General features: G+C 40.5%; 1 protein-coding gene across 1 annotated transcript in view; it reads left to right on the top strand.

Moving 5' to 3' along the window:
• Positions 1 to 19,236, top strand: part of EIF5B (eukaryotic translation initiation factor 5B) — a 38,884-nt gene extending 19,648 nt beyond the window's left edge. The window contains exons 7-24 of the mRNA XM_033004927.2: positions 433 to 528; positions 1,652 to 1,738; positions 3,157 to 3,246; positions 5,010 to 5,305; positions 5,936 to 6,043; positions 6,190 to 6,300; positions 7,197 to 7,264; positions 8,347 to 8,488; positions 10,037 to 10,168; positions 10,805 to 10,987; positions 11,099 to 11,260; positions 13,680 to 13,811; positions 15,142 to 15,273; positions 15,388 to 15,464; positions 15,587 to 15,751; positions 16,719 to 16,857; positions 17,444 to 17,605; positions 18,448 to 19,236. Of these exons, the coding sequence (XP_032860818.2) occupies positions 433 to 528; positions 1,652 to 1,738; positions 3,157 to 3,246; positions 5,010 to 5,305; positions 5,936 to 6,043; positions 6,190 to 6,300; positions 7,197 to 7,264; positions 8,347 to 8,488; positions 10,037 to 10,168; positions 10,805 to 10,987; positions 11,099 to 11,260; positions 13,680 to 13,811; positions 15,142 to 15,273; positions 15,388 to 15,464; positions 15,587 to 15,751; positions 16,719 to 16,857; positions 17,444 to 17,605; positions 18,448 to 18,555 (2,390 nt within the window). The 3' untranslated portion in view covers positions 18,556 to 19,236. The remainder of the gene's footprint in view (positions 1 to 432; positions 529 to 1,651; positions 1,739 to 3,156; positions 3,247 to 5,009; positions 5,306 to 5,935; positions 6,044 to 6,189; positions 6,301 to 7,196; positions 7,265 to 8,346; positions 8,489 to 10,036; positions 10,169 to 10,804; positions 10,988 to 11,098; positions 11,261 to 13,679; positions 13,812 to 15,141; positions 15,274 to 15,387; positions 15,465 to 15,586; positions 15,752 to 16,718; positions 16,858 to 17,443; positions 17,606 to 18,447) is intronic.
• Positions 19,237 to 21,504: the final 2,268 nt, after the last annotated feature.

The following is a 21,504-nucleotide window of genomic DNA, read 5'->3' as shown; positions in this document are numbered from 1 at the left end:
TAAACTTTTAAGAAGAGCTCTGCATCTTAATTGCCTCAGATTGTCTGAAGCTGGCAGACTGGTTTTAAGTGAGCTTTAGCATAGCAGACTTGACACTGACATATGCTTGTTTAACTTGAAGTATGTGTGTTCATGCGATAGCTTCAAACCTGGACTCTTAGGATCAGATTGTTTGGGTGTCATCCCCGTCCCCTCCAGTTATCTAACTTATTTTTGAGAGTGTTCTGGATATTTGAAGAACTACACTTTGCTCAGGTTTTATAGCTTTTGAAAATCAGACTTTTTAGAAAGATAAAATATGCACTGAATCTAATTTCAATTTTCTTCCTTCCTCCACACTGCAATTCTGGGAAACACATTCTCATTTAAAACAAAGCTTATGTTTAGTAGTTAACCACCTGGATTTTCTTCCTAACAGTTTTTTCTTTGCAGGTGTTGAAGTGCCATCCAAAGACTCTGTGCCAAAGAAGAGGCCAATATATGAAGACAAAAAGAAGAAGAAGCAGCAGCATTCAGAAAATAAAGAAGGTGTGACTTGCATATAGGGATACATAATAGATTAGTCACATTTCTGGCAGTGTTTGTGGAATGAATTGGCTGATCCCAAATTAATGGCACTTCAGGGTGCCTCAGGTTCTTTGGACACCCCTGCCCCCACGTGCGAGGGCTGATGCATTAGAATCCCAACTTTGTTTTGAAGGCAGCACGCTTAGTTCTTTGTATTACAATCTACTTGACTGTTAATTTTTTCCTAACCTGGGTATTTTCTTTAGAATTTCTAAATGTTGGGGATGTACAGAATGTAAAGGCCTTTTACGAATGTGAGGTTGAATGCTTTGTGTGCATATGTAGGTTAAATACAATATAGTGTAAGTAATAACGACTTGTAATTAAGCCTAAGTTGATGTCCCAGGATGAAAGGGGATTGATTTTAGTTTTAGTACTTTTAAGTTGGAGATAATTTGTTTATTTATTTGTTTTTTGTATATAAAAACAGTTTTCAGTCTCTAGGGTGTGAGTAGTTCAGTGAGCTTGCATTTTTGAAAACAGAATTTACTGCACGTTAGACATAAATTGAATGTGTCTGAATTTTCTACTTTTGTGCTTTGTGGCTTTCCTGTGGGAGTGTTATTGTGGCTCTTCTCAAGTCTATTCCTTAGATTAAAAAACCCCAAAACCTCCTTGCATCAGGCTGTTCTGTTATTTAGCTGGGTTTTTTTACATTCGACATGAGTTATATGCCTACTTACCATTTAAGGAGTGTGGGTAAAGAATTGAGAATGGTGCTTATCTGAATTGTATTGGTGATTTTTTTTTTTTTTCCTAATATGGGACAGTAGAGCAAGAGTGAGTAGTTCATTACTATTACTTCATTTTCTATTTGAGAGACTGAGGTTTTTTTAATGGTCAAAAGTGATGGTAGCCCTCTTAGCCAATACCTGACCTATCACATAAATCTATTTAACTGCTTAGAAAGCCAAATGTTTTTCAAATAAGCCACATGAACATAAGTTCAGTTACTTTGGTATTACATACATTCAGATTTTGTTTGCTTGTAACAGCACAACTTCAGTGTGAAGCTGTATGTCTAAGTAAGTTGGCTTGCACTTTGAAAGTGTGTAGCAACCAATTTGCTTTCTTGCAATTTCAGAAAGTGTGGAGGTAACTTCCACAGCTGAAGATGCTGTAGAACTGGAACCACCAGTAAAAGAAGAGAGTCCTCTTCCAGCAGAGCCAGGTTAGTAGTAACGCAAATAAACTTAAAACATGTAGGACTGTGTGACACTACTATGTGGTAGGTATCATAACTTGTTGGATGGGGGTTGAGCAGCCATCCTTTCTTGAAGTAGTTGCTGTTTTTCTTTTCCTATTGGAGGAATTGATGTAATTTTATGGAATAAAAAGGCATGAAGCTTCAAAATGAGAGTGTAAAAGTCCCTTATTCTGGGTGAATGCCAGTGTTCAATTGACTTAGGCAGCTATCTCAAATAAGCACATTAGGTGCCTTATGATTAGCTCCCTTGACTTTTCATTTTCTTTCTAAAAGGCTGTTTTGTCAGCAGTTAGGTGGAGGGAGGGAGGAAATATGCTGCTTCTGATATTAATACTGCAGTATTCACAGTGATTTTATTCTTGACTTCAAATGTTTTGCTTTCAGAAGTGCTGAATGGAGTGGATATGGGTTAGCTTGTGAAGCTGAGTATCAGCCTAGCAAGTGGTTGTTGCCTTCATTTTTTTCCTGCACACAGTATTTGTTTTTGGCAAAATCATATTGTAGTAGACTGCTTCCTCAGCAAGGAGGCTGTTTCCATTTTTACCCTCATTCTTAAGTCGGGCAAATACTGAAAAAATTTCCAGCTTTTTGAAAATAAAGCTGAATGTGTACTTGACTTATCTCCTGAAGGTGCAATTTCATTACCATAACAGAGAAGGGCTCACGGGCAGAACATTATTTCCCAGTTAATATTCTAGCAGTCTGGAACTTAAGCTTCATTTCAAATAGCTAAAATTTCATGACATTCCATGTGCTGCAACATACATATTGTTTAATGCCTCTTTTGGAAAGGGTTAAAAATTTGCATTTCTTCCATTTGTTTGTTATTAAGAGCTGCAGTTTCTTCATATATCTGACTGAATTCTTGCTGGAATTAATATATTTAATGCTGCGGGAATTCTTGGTATAATTATGTTAAGGCATCTGGAGTCCTAAAATAGCACTTTTTATAGACAAGTTGTTATTTTCCCCACTAATTAAAATGAATACCATAACCCAAGTTGTTTTCTTGTTTCTCTGTCACTTTGCTACACATGGCTAACTGTTAATTGGGCAGCTCCTTTCAAGGAACGTGGTTGTGGTAGAGGTTTGTGTGGCATGTGTTATGCAGGCACTTGCATGATATGAAGACAGGAACTAGATAAGTAGTTTCGCTATGTCTTCCAAAATTATGTTTTGCTAGGCAAAGATGCTAGCACTATAAGATTTTGTGGGGAGAACTGAAGATTAAGTATGCAGCATTTTGTGCTTAGGGAACATGGAGATAATGTAGTAGAATTAATGATAACAGTTGCAGTTGTCAATATGTCAAAAGAAGGGGCATCTAAAAATATATGTTGCTGAGTTGTTTCTTTCTTTTCCTTTAATGTTGGATTTCCTAGTTTCTGAAGAAAAGGAGGAAGAAGAAGAAATGGAAGATGCAGGTTTGGATGACTGGGAAGCTATGGTTAGTGATGAAGATGGAGAGAAAGGTGGGCATGTAAATATCAAATAGATGCTTTTTCTGAGGAAGAGATTTCTTTGGGCTGAGATTTTTGTTTCTGTAGAAAACAATGTGGTATTTAGAGTCTCTCCCTGCCCCATTAGATAAATCATGAGGCATGTGTGATGATAAATAGACATAAGATCTTCTTCTCAAAGGCAGAGCTTTCAGAAACTGCTCAAATACTGCTGTACTGGAAGTACTCATGTGCAGTTATCACTTAAAATAAATCAGTTAGAATTTTTTGTTCATTCTGATGGGAGTAAAAATCCTCTTAATATGTGCTTAAGCCACCTCTGGGAGTTTAGGGAAACCTTTTACCTGGTACTGTGTTTCTCTAGTGACCATTCCAAAGCCAGAACGGTTTTACTACACAAATCTGGCAGCATCCAGGAGAGTACCTTTGAAACAAGCTCTCAGAGAAGTGGGGGACTAAGAAGTTATGAAGGTTAGTGTGCATGCATTGTCGTAAGTTCTAGGTACATTCTCTCATCCGCTTCTTTGAGAGGCAGCTGCAGAAGAAAGGAAAGAATTGCCAGAACATTCATGTTCCTGCACATGTATGCCAAAGCCCATATTCTGTCTGCAGCCAACAGCAATGTTTATGGGGAAGTTAGACCTGTGTGAGAAGGCAGGGATAACTTCTCCAGTGTTTTCTTCTGGTGGTGGAGAAAGCTGTCCTGGTGCGAGGCCTCCTGAATGGGAGTTGATTACTGTTCTTAGTGCTTCCATGGCGTGTCTTTGTTTAGGATCAAAGAGTATTCATCAAGTAATTTTTGACTTGCTCAGCCCTATATTTCCTGTACTTTATATACATATATCTACAGCAGTATGGATTTTATTTCAGCACAAGTGTGTGTTCCTGTGGTGCTGGACTGCTCTGCTTTGAGGACTAAGGGCTGCTCACCTTCTTGAAAGACTGTTTTAGTCTGTTGCTGCTGTCCCAGGGAGAATGTCACATCCCATTTCTTGCTGCTTGTATTTGAAGGATCTGCCAATGTGATCCAGAAAAAAAGCCTTCCCGGGAATTAGATTTAGTGTTTTACTAAGCTGATGGACTTCCAGTGTAGCAAGGAAACATAACTAAAGAGCAGTGGAACTCATAGCAGCTCTGTAAGAAATAGAATGCATGGCTTTAAAGTGTTCATTAGCTTGTCTCTTACAATTTCGCAAGTATGATAAATGGGAAGTTTGTTTGCTGAAGAATTCCTCTGAAAAATATTAATCTACTCTGAACAGTCTAGGAAAACCTTCAGATGAGATTTTTTTTTTTTTGTCAGACACAGAAGAGACCGTTTGTTCTTATTGTTACTTCTGCTTAAATGTGCATTCCTGATCAGTCATACACAGAATCCATATTTTGTTGAATTTGGAGTATTTTGGCTTTCTGCTTAAAGGTGTTAGTGCATTCATTCCTTTATGAAGTGCACACAACTTTAAAGAATGTCACTTCATCTGAATACTTGCAAATGATGTCATGTGTAAGTGTGCTGATAATGTAATTACTACCCCCAGCGCAAACTCACTCTGCTTGCACAGATGCTAAACACAAGTCAGCAGTTCTGAATGTGAGATACTTTTTTATATTGAAAGTTGAAAAATGATCTTGACTATCACTTCTTGAATGGAACCTACTCTGTCCTCACTCTTCTATAGTAGTCTCTCTGATTTTTTTTTTTGTTGTCCTCTCCCCAACAAGTGTGAATTTAATACAGAATTTTATATTTTGTTTGTGTGGGTTTTTTTTGACAGAGAGCAAACCTGTCCACATTGAAGTCAAAGAACAAAATGAAGTGGATGAGGAAGAGGAGGAGGAAGATGATGAGGAGGAAGAGGAAGAAGAGAGTGAAGAATTTGAAGATAGCGAAGGGAGTGAAGATGAGGATGAAAAGACTTCAGATGAGAGAGAGGCAGACTCCCAGGCTATTGGAAAACAATCTATGGAAAAAAAGCCCAGCAAGGAAATTAGCTCTGATTCTGAGTACGACTCTGATGATGACCGCACTAAGGAAGAGCGTGCTTATGACAAAGCTAAACGGAGAATCGAGGTATTAAGATACAGCTTTATTTGAACAACTGGGCTCTTGTGTTGTGTGAGAAACAACTTAGTCTTCAGTTCATTGAAAAGCCTTTTAACCATATTTGTTGAAATGATGGCTGTGTCATAACTAATACTTAACCAGGTCCAGAAGTTGGGTTAATTAAGAAAAAATACCTCTTTTTGCCTGAAGATGAAGTATTTGGTTTTAGACAACTTGATCACAAAGAACGTGCACTTAAGTGTTGTTCTCCTCCACCTCTCTCCCTCCTGGAGAAAGAGGCTTTTATCCTTTACAGATAGATATTTCAGAGTTTTAAAAGATGTATTTCTAAACTGTTTGACATTTTTGTGGCTGCTGATCTGCTCAGTTTCCTTACCCAAGATGCTGCTCCAGAATGCACTATCAACAAAGCAACATTTAGTGGATGTAATAAATTAGCCTACTACTTTCATAACCTAAACCAACCAAATTTAACTGTTAGTTGTAAATTTTTGATTTGCCAGAAGAGGAATGACAGACCTTGAGCTGCCTTGAAGGTTCAAGTCCCACAGATAACTCTGTTTTATGTATATAATCAAGAGGTGAGCTGTGGTTTTTGGTTTATACTTACAAATTTTTATGTGTCTTTTTATGTAGAAGCGACGAGCTGAAAACAGCAAAAATATGAACACTGAAAAGCTCAGAGCACCAGTTATCTGTGTCCTGGGGCACGTAGACACAGGCAAGACCAAAATTTTAGATAAGGTAAGATGTGGAATGTGGGGGCACTGCCTGTGCTTCTTGTTTATGCAGGTGTGTTTTTTTGGTTGAAAATAGAAGGAATTGAAGTGTACTCAGAGGTGACTTTAGTCTCTTACGTATAAGTATTTCTGGTCTTGTTTTCTCTCTAGCTCCGCCATACTCATGTTCAGGACAGTGAAGCTGGTGGTATCACTCAGCAGATTGGTGCGACTAATGTTCCCCTTGAAGCTATTAATGAGCAAACCAAGATGGTGAAAAATGTAAGTTACAGCACTTTAAAGACCGTTTTTTGAAAAATATGAAGTGTAAACTAATTAAGGCCTTGTGAAATTTCCTGACGTGGGCAGATACACTTTTCCCCTCTTCTTCTAATATCAAGGTTGATTGTTTTCTAGTTCCTACCCTCCTCCCTGCCTCCCAAAAAGGGAAGCACTCTCATTTTTCATTTTAGTTGATACATTTGATTTTGGTTAATGCATTTCCACCTCTTCAGAAAATCACGCAAATACTGCTTCCTCTGTTCTGGACAGTACACATATGTACATAAACTGCTTATTTGTCACTGTTTTGATTGTAAATTGAGACTTTTGAAACTTACCGAGTATATTTTTCTGTCAAAAATGTGCCTTTTTTACTATATGCACTGAAATCGGGTCAATTTCCAGGTGTTGAATTTTATTGTGCTACAGAAATAGTAACTGTTCTGTTTTGCTTGGTTTAGATACTACATTCTATTTTGCTTGCAGCAGCTGCTGACTGAAAAACCTTGGTAGTGATGGCTTTTTCCAAGACTTTACTCAATTTATTAAAAATGTAAAGTCAGTGGACAGGAGGAAATCTTCAAAATAAGGATGATAAATCTCACTAGCCTGAACTATTTTTTTCTCTGTACGCTTGCCTTGTCTTACAAATTTTAGCTGAACTTATGGCCACTTGATACCTAGGAGAATGTGCTGCATAACTTTATTTTTTTATATTGAAATATGCTTTGACCAATTTGGTTTATGAAGGGTACTGGCTTTTCTTAAAATATGTATCTGGACTTTTGAAGTGAAGACTGTCAGTAATGCTGCCAGCTCTTAGGTTGTTTTGTTTTGTTTTGTTTTTTTTTTCCTTGTGTAATCTTTAAAAGATGGCTAATATTTTGAAATATTAGTTTGACAGAGAGAACATAAAAATTCCAGGCATGCTGATAATCGACACTCCAGGACATGAGTCTTTCAGGTAATGTTTTCTCACAATATAGTACTTCCCATCTGGATGTATTTTTAACACAGTGCTAGGTGTTTATATAATTGTGTTTCTTCTCGCTTCAAAAAAACTGAACAACCTGAAGTAGAGGAATAAGTGGATTTTTTTAGTTGGCAGGTGCTTTTTATGTCTGGTTAATTTTCAGTTTTCATGCCAATTGAGCCATGAATATCTGAAAAAGCATGTAAATAACTTTTAATAGTGTAAGAGGAAAGACGGAAGCAGGAAACTAGCTGGAGAAGCAAAGGTGAGGATTTCAGGTGACCGAAATACTGTGCTCTGAAAAATTAGAACTTCTATTCCAACTACGAGTTGATAGTGTCCCAGTTAAGGTAACTGAGTTCATAAAACTGGAAATCAGCTGAGTCTTAGGATCCCTGGATCATATGCTGTCTAGGAACACCAGCGGCATGCAGGCAAGCCACTAAATCAACTTTTAATTTTAAAACATGATATATAAAACTACTCACTAAGGTAATGCTTGGGTGAAATCTCCAAACAGAAGGATTAAGTCTTTGTGACATTCTTAAACACAAATCTCTTGCAAACATCGAAATGACATGTCTTAGGATACTTGGTAGTGTTCTGATCAGTTCCTTGGCATCATATCACGTACAGCTCTTCATTTTCTAGCCAGGTTTTGATTGGCACCAAGGATGTCCGACATTCTTAGTGTTTGTATAATATTATATAGTAGATCATCTTGTTCAGATTCTGCGCTCCTGTATTTCACTGTAACTATCTCAATTCTCACTCAGAAAAAATCAGCACATGTCTTAACTTGTAAAAACAGATAGTAATAGGAAAACTCTTGGGAGAATAATAGTTTCTTCTTTTTTGCTTATACATACTCTAATATATTCTGTTAAGTGGAATTTACACAGTGTGATTAGAATTTTTTTTTGATATAGCTTACGTTTTTGAGGGAAAAATAACTACTTGATCAGCTTTATATTTTTGTTGGTCATTAAGTTTGACATTGTATTTGGTGTTTTTATTAAAGTTATGTTGCTACATGACTTTTTTTAAAATTTTTTTTCCCCTCAATGCCACAGCAATCTAAGAAATAGAGGAAGCTCACTTTGTGATATTGCTATACTTGTAGTTGACATCATGCATGGTTTGGAGCCACAGACAATTGAATCAATAAATCTGTTGAAATCAAAGAAATGCCCCTTTATTGTAGCTCTCAACAAGGTAAGATAGCTTTTTATTCCAACAGTGTGTTTTCCTACTCTAACAGTGTATTTAGCATCTGACAATTTTCTGTTTTCTTCCATGAACTTGAATTGTGTAAAGTCTAAAGCAGTGGTTCTTAAATCCTCTGTTGCATTTTTCGTGTCCTTGATACCCCAATGTCTTTACAGGAGCTTTGCAGAATAATCGATCTGTTCTTCTCAGAGTCCCTACTGATAAGTTTCTTTACCTTATGTAACTTCTGTATATGGTTCACACTTCTGGAAGTTGTACTTCAGTTGTGTTGTGTTTTTTTTTTTTTTTTTCCTTGCACCTACTTACATGGATTTGTGTGCATTTTCTGATGAAAGACAAGCTTTGTGTTGAAAAGTCTTACTTTATTTTAGCTACTGATACTTGTTGGTTTGGCTTGAAGGCAAGCTGGCTTTTAAGCTCCTGCAACAGTAATGTTGATCACTGATAGGAAGTATTTCATGTTATGCAGTATTAGATGGTAGAGCCAGTTATTTTCAGCCATGTTTTTAGAATTCCTGTGCTTGAGAAATTGTGCTGGCTGTTTGTGATGACTTGAATGAATTATAATAAGGAAATTACTTGTGTCCAATCACTTTGGATGCTATTTGTCATGCTGACAGGGAACTTAAAGAAGGATATTCATGTGCAATGTAAAAATTTCAGTATACTTTAAAAAATAAAATGATCAATAAGATTGAAGGTGTTTGGAATTGAGGAGGCCATTATCACATTGCTGAAAACAGCTGCTTTTAAAAAAAAAAAACAAAACAAAACTATTGGATGGAGAGGTGTTGAGGCCTACAGCGAGCCTGAGATTAAATATCCAAAAGTTCTTGCCTTTCATGTTGTAGTTCTGTCATTTGACCAGAATGTAATCCATTTTCTAAAGATGGTAGTTTTGATTTGTACAGCAAGTGTAATAGTTTATTAGACTAAGTCTATCCTGCTTTGAAAACTTGCTTAGGGAAGTATTTCTGAAGTATGCAGTTGTCTTTTGAACACTTGCTCTGTGATGCCTTCTATAGCAACATGGGAAAGGGCCCAAATTGACCAGTAAGTTTAAAAAGTTCTTTGTAAAACTAATACAGTCTATTTTCAGGAAAAAAAAACAAAACAAAAACAAAACCAACCAAACAACAAAAAAACCTAACAAAAACCAGCCCTTCATATTTTGTTTTGTGAGGGTTTTTTTTGTGTGTGTGAAGCTATATGTGGGTCAGTCTCTTCCAAATGTTTTACCTTAAATTTCAGATAACGAATGTATACAAACTTTCCCCATATGAACCTAGCTCGTTATAGCTTGAATTTTTAAAACCTGAAGTAGCATTGCTATCATGAAATACTAGCTGACATTGGGTAGATACATAAACAGAGATAAATATAGCAGCTAAAGCAAATAAAAAGATTTAATTTGATTACTGGAGCAAATAAATAGCTATGTTGGCTAGTAAAGTATTTCTCACAGATGATGTGGCATAAGCATAAAGATGCCCTTTAAGCTGCATAAGATGACATATTACTATATTTTTCAAGATTGATAGGTTATATGACTGGAAAAAAAGTCCAGATACAGATGTAGCTGTCACCTTAAAGAAGCAGAAAAAGAACACAAAAGATGAGTTTGAAGAACGTGCAAAGGCTATTATAGTGGAATTTGCCAAACAGGTAGGCTGCAATATTAAAAGTGTTTTGGTTAACAAAAGTGATAGTAAAGGTGGTCAGTGGGTTGTGTGGTTTTGTTTTGGGCTTGTGTCTTTTTTTTTTTTTGTTTTCTCAAAACAACTTGAAATATCAAGAAAACTGTAGCATCTCTTCTGACATGTTGATGTTTACCTCTGATAAACCAAACTTTGTTGTTGTTAAATTGATCTTTTTTTAGCCTTAAGAGTGCTAGTTTGGAGAAAAATAGCAGCTACTTGTGTGTGGTCAGTGGAGTCACGAGTAGCAGATTGTTTTTTGTCCCTGTTCTTTCTCTCTTTGGGAATTGGCTGAGAGAATCCCAGCTGTTTTGTTCCCTTGGACGCTGGCAGCGCATGAATCACATCAGTTCTAGGATCTTCTGTTGGTGACATACAATGCTGTCTAGAAGCTAGATGTGGTAATTAGCCTCGTAGAGTTATCCCATACTGCTTCTGAGTGTGGGTTGAGGCTTGGTGCTCCATAGCATACAGTCAGTAACAAGGCTGTTTTAAAATTGGTAGTTGAAAAATACAATAGTAATTTACTGGGGTCGAATGTTACTGTTAATGCTGATGTGCATATATGTTTTTTTCCCTATATAACTATTAATCCTGATTCCAGGGCTTGAACGCTGCCTTGTTTTATGAAAATAAGGATCCCCGCACTTTTGTTTCTCTTGTACCTACCTCTGCTCACACAGGGGATGGCATGGGAAGTCTGATAGCTCTTCTTGTTGAGCTAACGCAAACTATGCTGACCAAGAGACTGGCTGAGTGTCAGGAGCTGAGAGCTCAAGTCATGGAGGTAATTCAGCAGCTATTCTTTAAAATTCATCTAGAAATTTCTCCCTTCCCTGCCCCCTTCTTCATGTTTGAAGTGCTTAAATAGGGAGTAACTTTCTCCCCTTTCATTCAGGTTAAAGCACTGCCAGGCATGGGCACTACCATAGATGTTATTTTGATTAACGGACGCCTGAAGGAAGGAGACACCATTATTGTTCCTGGAGTAGAAGGTCCCATAGTAACTCAAATTAGAGGTCTTCTGCTGCCTCCTCCTATGAAGGAGCTACGAGTTAAGGTATGGAAACTGGTTAGCGTGGTGACATTTAGAGAAGATTTAGAACCATGAAAAGAAAAAAAAAAAAAAAAAGGAAATTTTATAAAAAGCGAGAATGTAGTAGACTGCAGTTATATTAACAGTATCTAAGGATGACTTAAAGGAGAAGACAGCGCACATCTCGTGTTTTTGTGAATGTGTTTGTAATACCTGTCGGTGTGTCTGTTATAACAGTGGTGAAGAAAAGGATCAAGGAGTTGCCTTGCAGTGAGGACTAAAATGTGTATGCTTTAGTAAGGGATTCAAGCATGTGAGAGGGAAATAACCATCTGAAATAGGAATTGGAGTGTACTAATACAGTGACTTCTGAGTTAAAAGTATATACTATTATACTATTAGTAAAAGTGTTTTTTTTAATAACAAAAATCATTTACACTTAGATTTGAGAAAAGTGAAACAAGTAAGTTTCTAGGAGTGGTTGGTGAGTAGCAATGACTGGGACCTCTGCAGAATCTGCAGCCTTTTGTCATTTTTGAGTTGTTGGAGGTTTTGCTGCACCAGTCTTAATAGACTGGGGAGAGACACAAAATTTGAGATCCTGCCTGTATTGTTTTCCATGAAAGGAGGGGGAGAGCCACAGAAATTAAAGGCTATTAATACATACATTAATATTCATACCTACAGTTCAGAGATGATGAGAAGAGCTGCTCTGATTTTTCCTGTTTAGAAGGGGAGGAGTCAGTGTCTGCACAGATTTTGCTTAAGGGAAAGAAAACCGTACAGATAACCTAGGTGAATGTAACAGGACAGGCTTTAAAGGTTTGGTTTAGAGGTGGAAAACTAGTATCAGGGTCCTCATTTAAGGCTACAGCAATTGTGGTGTGCTTCATTTCACTGGAGAACTGTGTCCCTGCAGGCTCCTGTAGCCCTTAGTGTTTAATTCTTCCTGCAAACTTAATGCTCTTGTAAAGTAGTACTAATAATTGCTGGGGCCAGGGCTGAGGGTGGCTCCCCTGCCATGGTGATCCTCTGTTGTGAGACTGCTGTGGCCTCAGAGGTGCTGAGGGATGTGCTGTTGACCTTGAGGTGGAATCTGAGCAAGAGCTTCTTGGCCTGCTCTAAATGGGAAGAGCCACTCTTTCCACTTGTGTGGACGGCAGCCTGATCAGCGGTGGGACAGGACAGTCACCTTGGAGAATCTAAGTCAGGCTTCCCAATCTGGAGCGCAGCTTTACCGTAATAACTTGATAAAGACTAGAGAATGGCAAAAGGAAAATTGACGTTTATGCTTAGGTTATGTTCTCTGCTGCTTTGGAAGCTGTTGAATATATTCTGGTACTGTGAGGAATGAATTGAAAGCATTCCCATCTATTTGCTTCCCTTTATTTAAAGCAGAAGATAAACCGGTGTGTGGAACTGTTAGGAAACTGAAATTTGTTTTGTGGGACTGAATAGCAACGTAACATCACAGGTTGCTGACAGCATAGTCTTCAGATGAGTTTCTGCACTTTGATGGGAGATGGGGTGTAGGGTACCAGCACCACCATGAACAACACTGGATTTGGGAACTTTTAGCTGGGGAAGCAGATCTAGGGGAGCTGGCTTTTTTTTTTGAAGCAGGCAATGAGGAGACATCTCAATTAGAGCCTATCCATGGGGAATTATCCTTGAAATAAGACCCACATTTTGGGGTGGAGGGCTAAAGAATAGAGACTTGCAGGAACAAAGTGCTTACTGAGGAAGGAAGCTGCCTTGCAGTTGCAAGGGAAGGATGGGACATCTAAACAAAAGAAATGAAGAAACAAACCAGAAGATCCCTCCAGTGTTGATTTAAAGGTCTGCAGGAAATAGCTACTTCTGTGATGACTTGGAGCCATGCCCTGAGTGGGGAGAGATCTTCCAGGTTCCCTTGGGTGGGGAGGAGCACCTGGGAAACCAGGCATGGAACTGTGTACACGGGAAGGCTGGATGGGGAGAGGCCTCCAGTGGGAGAATGAGACAGCCCTTCCCGCACAGAGCCTGGGGTTGCATCAGCTGAGCTTTAGCGCTTTTGTTGAGCTGTTGGCATCTTCCCCTTACTTTCCTATGGGGCTGAATTTCTGTTTTGTTTTTGGTTTGTTTTTCCTTTTTTTTTTTTTACTGAGCAGCTGCCTATCACTGCTCGTTCTTTTCTAGTATATATTGCCTTTTGGCCTCCTTTTATGTTTAGATGATTCCCCCTGTCCTGCCCTCCTCGGCAGGAATGGGGTGGGGGGTATCTAGAAGGAGAGGAGCGTGCAAAGTGGAGAAAACCACTGGTGAAAGATGAGAGCTGCTGGACTTCACTGCCATGGTCTCTGCTGTGCTTGCTGGTGGCAAGTTCTTTAGCTGCTCAGCACTACTTTGTGTTGCTGTATAGTAGCTATGCGAACTCTTTGCTAGTGTGTATTCTCCTTTTCAGAACCAGTATGAAAAGCACAAAGAAGTCGTCGCTGCTCAAGGTGTGAAGATTCTTGGGAAAGATTTGGAAAAAACATTGGCTGGTTTGCCATTGCTTGTAGCTTATAAAGAGGATGAAGTCCCAGTCCTCAAGGTGAGATGGCTAATGCTGAAATAAGGCACTTAAACTGAGGGTAACTGAGATCTCTGGTGATGAAACTCATTTAAATGGCAAGAGTTCAGTACACAAGCAACTTGCTTTTTTTTGGTTGTGTTTTAAAAACTGTTACAATAACATACTGTAGCCTCGTGTCTCTGTGAAGCATTAGTGTGGTGATGTTTTAGATATCTTGACCTTTAGTTTTTCCCTGATATTTTGCTGGGGTGTCTCTGCTGGTAGAGTAAGATTTGAAAACCAGTATCATAGCATAGTTTGACTACATGTTAAATTACTACAAATACCAAATCAGTAATTATGCATACATTTCAATTATATTAGGCAACTATCTGCTAGTGGAGTTCTTCAAACTGTCAGAATTGCAAAGCTGAATTAAGGCTTCTGTAGTAAATGTCTTTTATGACTTACACTTTAAAAATTGTGGAGGAAGGAATGTAGCTATCTTAAAAAACAAAATTCAGCTGAGATGTTCCTGTTCTCCAAAGTTGGGAAGTTAGTTTAAAAGGGAAACTCACATGTTGATAGTTTACTTTTAATCATAGTTTTATTTGGCCTACTCTCTATTTATTCTTGCCTCTAAAGGCAGGTAAATCCTTCAGGTCCTCCAAGTACAGACTTTATTGCTGGGTACATATGAGTACGTAGGCAAAGTGTACTGGTAGTAGATGCATGAGGGCTTCAAGTAAATGACAACACTCATTCATCTGTCAGAGGAAAAGACTGAGTGTTTGGGTTTAAATGGCATGGGCTCTTAAAAAGTGGCTCGACTTCTCAGAAAGCAGAAAAATGGCCTTGCTGCTCTTGTATCCTGTTTTGTACCTAGGCCTAAAGAGCATTCAGAATCCTTTCCCAGCTCACGGTTTTAGGAGTGTCTGCTGCTCTTACTGTTGGTCCTCGGTTAGGCAGCTGAAGGTATTGCCACACACTGCCGGGTGGGTGTTCGCTCCGTCTTGCCAGCAGAAACTTCCAGTGCTGGGCAGAGTGATGTGTAGTCTGCAGAGAAATGTTATGAAGTCCCAAGATGGGCATCTGCTTTCTGTTACATGATCACCTTCTTGCAAAATCCTCCAAGTCTGGTTCAGTTCAGACTTTTCTAATGCCAGAAGCAAGCAGCAGTGTGTCCCAGGGCTGTGTGTGGCCTACACTGCAAGTCTGTAAGTTGGTACCTGTCAGTAGGACTGTTGCATAACTTCAGCAGCTTATGAACAGAAGGACTTTGTACCCTGAGGCATAAATAGCAATAGAACTAAAACTTGCCTTTTTCTCTCTTTTTTTTTTTTTTTTTTTCTTATTTTCTTTTCTAAAGGATGAACTAATACATGAACTGAAGCAAACACTGAATGCAATCAAATTAGAAGAGAAAGGTGTTTATGTCCAGGCTTCTACTTTAGGCTCTTTAGAAGCATTACTTGAATTTCTTAAAACATCAGAAGTGCCAGTAAGTACTTCTGTGCTGATTCCGATATTGTTGTTTCTGTATTTTCGTTAGTAACTGTTTTTCCTTTCAACTCAAAGATTAGTGACTGATTGATGTGGCTTTCCCTTTCAACAGTATTCAGGAATTAATATAGGTCCTGTCCATAAAAAAGACGTTATGAAGGCATCAGTTATGTTGGAGCATGACCCACAGTAAGTAACTTCTTTGCTTTACTAAGTTGATAAACGTGCGGCGGTGTTTCAGGAAGGGCCTCTCCTTTGCTCTGGTTCTGTGGTCTGTCTAGTAAAGTTGTTTGACTTGTTTTTACTTACAGGTACGCAGTCATTCTTGCATTTGATGTGAGGATTGAACGTGATGCACAGGAAATGGCTGACAGTTTAGGAGTTCGAATTTTTAGTGCTGAAATAATTTATCACTTATTTGATGCCTTCACAAAATATAGACAAGACTACAAAAAACAGAAGCAAGAGGAATTCAAGTAAGAGCAATCTTATTCTGGCTGCTTCCCAAATAAGTGTCTATTAATTGTTTTATTATAAATGAAATTGCATTTAACTTCTTGTTTCCATATTATTATTATTTAGTTTGTAGTTCGGATGGGAAGGAAGGAAAGGAGGAGGAGGATAGGGCAATAACTCCAGTGTAATTGTTTGCATCTGGAATGAGGCTTAGTAGGGTGAGAGTTGTGAAGCAGTTACAAGATTTAGCTAAAACTGTCATGTAATATGGAGCGTTCTTACTAATGTTTGCTTTGTATACTTGGCTTCTGTTCCTCGTTTGTGACAGATGGGTTAGACTTGCAGAGTTCAGGAAACAAAACTAAAGGGATTTGGAGTCTCTTGTTTCATATTTATGCAATTCCAGTGTGCAGGGCTTAACTCTGACTGCAGTAACATGAATATGCAATCATTTAAGAATTTATAGGGACCCAAAATTAATTTTTGAAAGCTATGCCACTGGTTTAATCCTCAGTAAAGTAAGGACAGACAAAAATAAATGAATGTATTTCATTTCATATTGATCCCAATTTGAGTTCGTATACCTCAGCATTTAACTGTATTTGTTCACTTTGCAAACAAGAATCTTGAATTTGTGGAGTCCCTGTGATGTGTTGAGGCAGTAATATTTCTATTCCTATGCTCTTCTGAGACTGTAATTATACTGTAAAATTATTCTTCCTTTGGTCTTGGTCTTAGTTGACTGCCCAAGCCAGTCAAAATAAAATCCAGGCCAACCATGCTTGATTATTGTTCCCTATAGTTCTTGAAGCTCAAGTAGTGACTAGAATTAGCAAGATTAGAGGAGAATGTTTTCCTGCTTGACTTCTCCCCAAGTCACACTCCTAGAATAAATGCCCGAGAAGTGTGGGAGAAGGCAGAACTGTTGATGTTGCGTACGCTCTGCCAGTATCTGCTTCAAAATGCCTTTTTTCGGTCATCTTCCAGGCATATAGCAGTATTTCCTTGCAAGATGAAAATACTCCCTCAGTTCATTTTCAACTCCCGTGACCCAATAGTGATGGGTGTAGTTGTAGAGGCCGGCCAGGTGAAGCAGGGGACCCCTATGTGCGTACCTAGCAAAAATGTAAGTAAGCGCCTCTTCCCAGGGGACGTTTGATCGACCTGGTGGTGCCAGGGCCGATGCGTCGGGAGCAGCTTGCTCACCTTTCCCCGGCGTGCAGGGGTTTGGTAGGAGGAGGGGGTCAGACATTTAGATCAAGCCTCTTCCCTGGTGATCAGCCAGCTCGCTGTTCTCCGCTACGAGGGGGTTGAGTCCTGTAATGGGGTGCAGCTTCCCGACTGCTGTGGGGCCTGGCCAGCACGCGTGGCTGCGGAGATCTGTCAGCCACCCTCCTTCCCCCTGCTGGGATTCCTGTGCTGTGAGATAAAGTAATGAGTAAAACGGTCATTCCCTGTAGCTTTTAAGGTGGGGGGAAGCGAACTCCTGGTGTTTTTAAGGGATAACAAGTTGATATCCCAGAGGGACTGTGGATGCCCATTTTGATACGGTGTGATTACAGTGCAGGATGTCTTGCCCGTTCTGAGGTGGCTGCTCCGGTGAGTGCAGTGCTGCACACGGGCAAGTCGGTATCTCGAACCAGGAATTGAGAGAAGAGTGTGTGGACAGAGGTGGTGTGGGTGTGTGTTACAGCTTCTTCATTGTGTTACAGTTTGTTGAAATTGGAATAGTTACAAGTATTGAAATAAACCATAAACCAGTGGAGGTGGCAAAAAAAGGCCAAGAAGTATGTGTTAAAATAGAGCCTATTCCCGGTGAATCACCTAAAATGTACGGACGACATTTTGAAGCAACAGATATCCTCGTCAGCAAGGTAAAAGCAATCTGCCTTTTTGGAGAGGGCTTATGACATAGTGGTAGCCTGCTTGAAGTGGAAATGTTGCATGAAGCCTGAGAAACACACATGAGGAACCTTCCACCAGAGACTAACAGACCCTCGAAGTGGTTCGTGTGTGGCATAGTTCAGCCAAGTTTGTCTGTAGCTTTGTTGTGAGGGTTCGTAGTAGTGCCCCTCAAGAGGACTGAAGGAATGATGTACTGGAGCTAAAAATACCTTGCAGCTTTACTGTACCTGAGAGGGTAAAATGCTAAATTAGCTATTTGCGTACCGTTGTACGTAGCTGGTGCTCTGAGCGGCTTAGCGGTCTCCCGTGGCGTTACAGCAGGATTGTGTTTGCCTGGTTCTGGAATCGTGCAATAAATAGCAATGCTTCAGTTGCCCCGATTCTGGAACACTGGGCTTAGCTGAGATGATCCCTAGCTTGGTTTTCTGCTGTTGGAAGCAAAGCCACAGCGCTTCCCCCCCCTCCTGACCGCTTCAGTCACTGTGTTGTGAGATACCCTCTGCCACACATGTGCTGGGGCACACATCCCCACGCGGGGGGCGCGTAGCCGTGGGGCAGGGAGGCTGTGCTGGTGCTGCGGGAGGTGGTGGGCGCTGCTGTCTCTGCGGCCCCGGTGAGGGACGCGAGGAGAAAATGGAAATGAGTGGGACGGGTCAGGCAGCAGATCAGTAGCAGAGCTGGGATTAGAAGGATCTTTCCCACTGCGTGGGCTGATGCCCTTTCCTCAGATTAATTGCTTCCGAGGCATGAAAAGCTGCCTTTATTAACATGCATCAGTGTGGTGCTGATGGGTTTGTCTTGTGTGTTACAGATCAGCCGTCAGTCCATCGACGCTCTGAAGGACTGGTTCAGGGATGAAATGCAGAAGTCTGACTGGCAGCTTATAGTAGAGCTGAAGAAAGTGTTTGAAATCATCTAGATAACTTTTTACAGCAATGAGGAGGCAGGAATACGTGCACTATTCCTGTTCTAGAAGTTACCAACAAAGTCATATATTGAAGACAGTGTTGGATATATGTTTGGGAGGAAAATATGTGGATAAAATGTTTTCCATGAGAAACCAAGAAATTTACACTGGTTTGACAGTGGTCAATTTACATGTTCCCATGGTTCCAATGTGCCTGTTCACCCCTCCCACTGCCCTTCCTAATACTGGCTGCTGTTTTAAAGTTTGCCCTTCCTTCTCTTACACCTTCCTTCAGCCCTCTTTCCCTCCCTCTCTCCGAAATAAAATAAAAGAAATTGAATTTTTATTACAGAACTAAAGCTCTTTCACTTTTATACTGATGAGATCAGTACTGCAGTATTTGATTAACCAAGCTTCTGCAGACTTTGTGATTCTTGGGACATTTTTGATGTAAGAAGTACTTCTTTATTTATGTATACCTCTTCCCTTGACTCTCTTTTCCAACATTCTTCTGCTTTGTGCCTATAGCCATTTTTTTAAATAGACAATTAGGCAATTGGATACTTCTGTATTTGCTTTGTGTGAAACAATGATGTAAAGCATAGTTGGCCGCCTTTTACTGTTTGTACAGTTCATGAAATTCGACCTGTAATCATTATAACGCAGAGCCGCAAATAAAGGAGATGAACATAATGGTCCGTTTGTTTTACAGTTTGCTTCAATAAACCCAGGTGCCGTTCCTGGGCTGTGGCAGATGTGGCGATGCCATGCGGAGGCTGGCTGCTCTGGGCTTGGCAAAGTCATGGAGGGCCCTTCCAGCACAGGCCTTTCTTCCTCCGGCTTCGCCTCCCCTCGCGGAGCGCTCGCTGTGCCTGGTGCTTGTGGCGGCTCGTGCAGTCTTCCCCAAGCACCAGAGCTGCAGGCCGGGTGTTTCGCAAGTCCCCGGCCCTGGAGAGGCTCTGCTGGGAGGAGTTGAGAGGTGGCATCTCTTCTCCAGCTGCTGTTCAGAGCTGGGGTAAGCACCTGCAGAATGCTTGTCGGCATGCGAGCCGTGACTTTGGATCCTGCATCAAACCTGTCGAGTCTTCTGGCACCGGGGGAATGGACCGGCTCCAAAGGCCCTTTGGCTGCTGACGTTGGCAGTGGCCTGCAGGCAGTCCGTCACTGCAGCCTCTTCCTCCCCTTCCCCTGGGGCTCCCTGCTTAGGGTGGCAGCTTGCTGTACCCCTGATCAGGTAGGCTCCTGGTAACTTGCGACTCATGTTTGAGAGGGGCTGGACAAACACTTTTCAAAAGCACAAACTGAAACAATATCGATAATGATCTTTCATGTAGCTGAGATTTCTAGCATTTAAAAACAGTTACAAGAATTTTAACTTGCAATAAGCTGTTTGATCAGATTTCTTCTGTCAGATTACTTCTTTTGTTGGAAAAATCTGAATCTTGTGGTTGGGATTGTGTGGGCTCCATTACAAAGGAACATTTAATAACTTTCTTCCTTCAGCAATGGAATTGAACTTAACAGAATTTTTTTGGTTTGTTAGACTACAAACTTGCTATTGAAAACGACCTTTTCAGTATGGTTTGTGGTGCAAATTCACAGCACTGGGCGTGTTGGTGGTTAGAATAGAATGATCACAGTGAGGAGACTGCATTCAATTGTTATAATTTTCTTTTGCAAACTATGCAATCATGAAAACTACACTAATAAAAAAAGTTCTTAAGAACCCAGATGTCAAACATTGTGGTCTTCATGTATTCTTGATTGTTTCCTTGACTGTGGAACGGTGTTATTCCCACAGGTAAAAACTGCAGGTTGCTGTTGTGAAACTTGTAAAATACCTTCACCAAAAGGCTTTACGGAAGGAGGTAACTGTTGAATATAATATTTAAGGGCTTGAAGCAGTTATCACTAAGGGAGAATTCAAATATAATTACAAATAATCTTACTTGGTTAAGTAATGCTTTGAGTCCTTTTTTTTTTTTTTAAGATGCTAGTTTTAAGTATGTCTTGAATAGTACTCAGAAAACCACAGCAGTGGGCCCGAAACTTAATTGGGGAAAAAAGGAAAAAGCAGTGACTCAAGGAGCTCTGAAAGAGCCCAACTAGGAACTAGTAGAAGCCTGGACACCTTTATTCAGCTCAGCTCTCTCCCTGTAGATACCTCTGTACACCTAGGCGTCAGGACAATACCTAACAAGCTCACCTGAGCCTGAACAATCAGTATTGGCCCAGGCTGGGTAAGGCTGGAGGGGGTGTCCTCAGCCCCGTGCTCAGGGCTGGGGCCAGTTGGCTTCTGAGCATCTCTAGTGCTGGAGGATCCACAACTCCTGTGGCCAGCCTGGTGGGGGTGTGTGTGTGGTGGGGAGGGTGGTGTGTGTATGTGCTGTTTAAAAGGAAAATTTTGTACCAGTTCATGCCCACTGTCTCATGCCCTTTCACTTGGTAACACAGAGCCAGACACTCCTCTGTCTTCCTTATTCCTGCAGCAGGTGTTTCCACACCCAGGTGAGCTCTGCCCAGCCTCTCTACTCCAGGCTGAACAGTCCCACCCCTCTCAGCCTCCCCTGGTATTACCAGAAAAGCTCCACTCCCTCAAACAACTGTGGCCCTGGGTTGGAGTTGCTCTGCATGTTCCTGTCCCTCTTATGCTGGGGAGCCCAGAACTGGACCCAGCCCTCAAGCTGTGTCTCACCAGTGCTGAGCAGAGGGGCATAATCCATCTCCTCCCTTGTCCTGCTGGTGCTGTTTTTCCTCCTGCAGCCTGGGAGCTGCCTTAAGCAACCCCCCAGGGCCTTTCCTGCAGAGCTGCTTTTTGGCCCACTGTCCCCCAGGGGCCCAGGCTGTCCCTCCCTGGGGGCAGAACTTTGCACTTCTCTTTTCTGAGCTTCACCAGGTTCCCAGCAGCTGGTTGGTCACAAGATGTAGCACAGCTCTCTGCTCTCAGCCAGTTTTGTGTCA

Source organism: Tyto alba, unplaced genomic scaffold (assembly GCF_018691265.1).
Source record: "Tyto alba isolate M040663 unplaced genomic scaffold, T.alba_DEE_v4.0 Super-Scaffold_45, whole genome shotgun sequence".
Lineage (NCBI taxonomy): Eukaryota > Metazoa > Chordata > Aves > Strigiformes > Tytonidae > Tyto > Tyto alba.
Note: the sequence above shows the minus strand (reverse complement) of the source record. Positions and strands in the feature narration are given on the sequence as shown.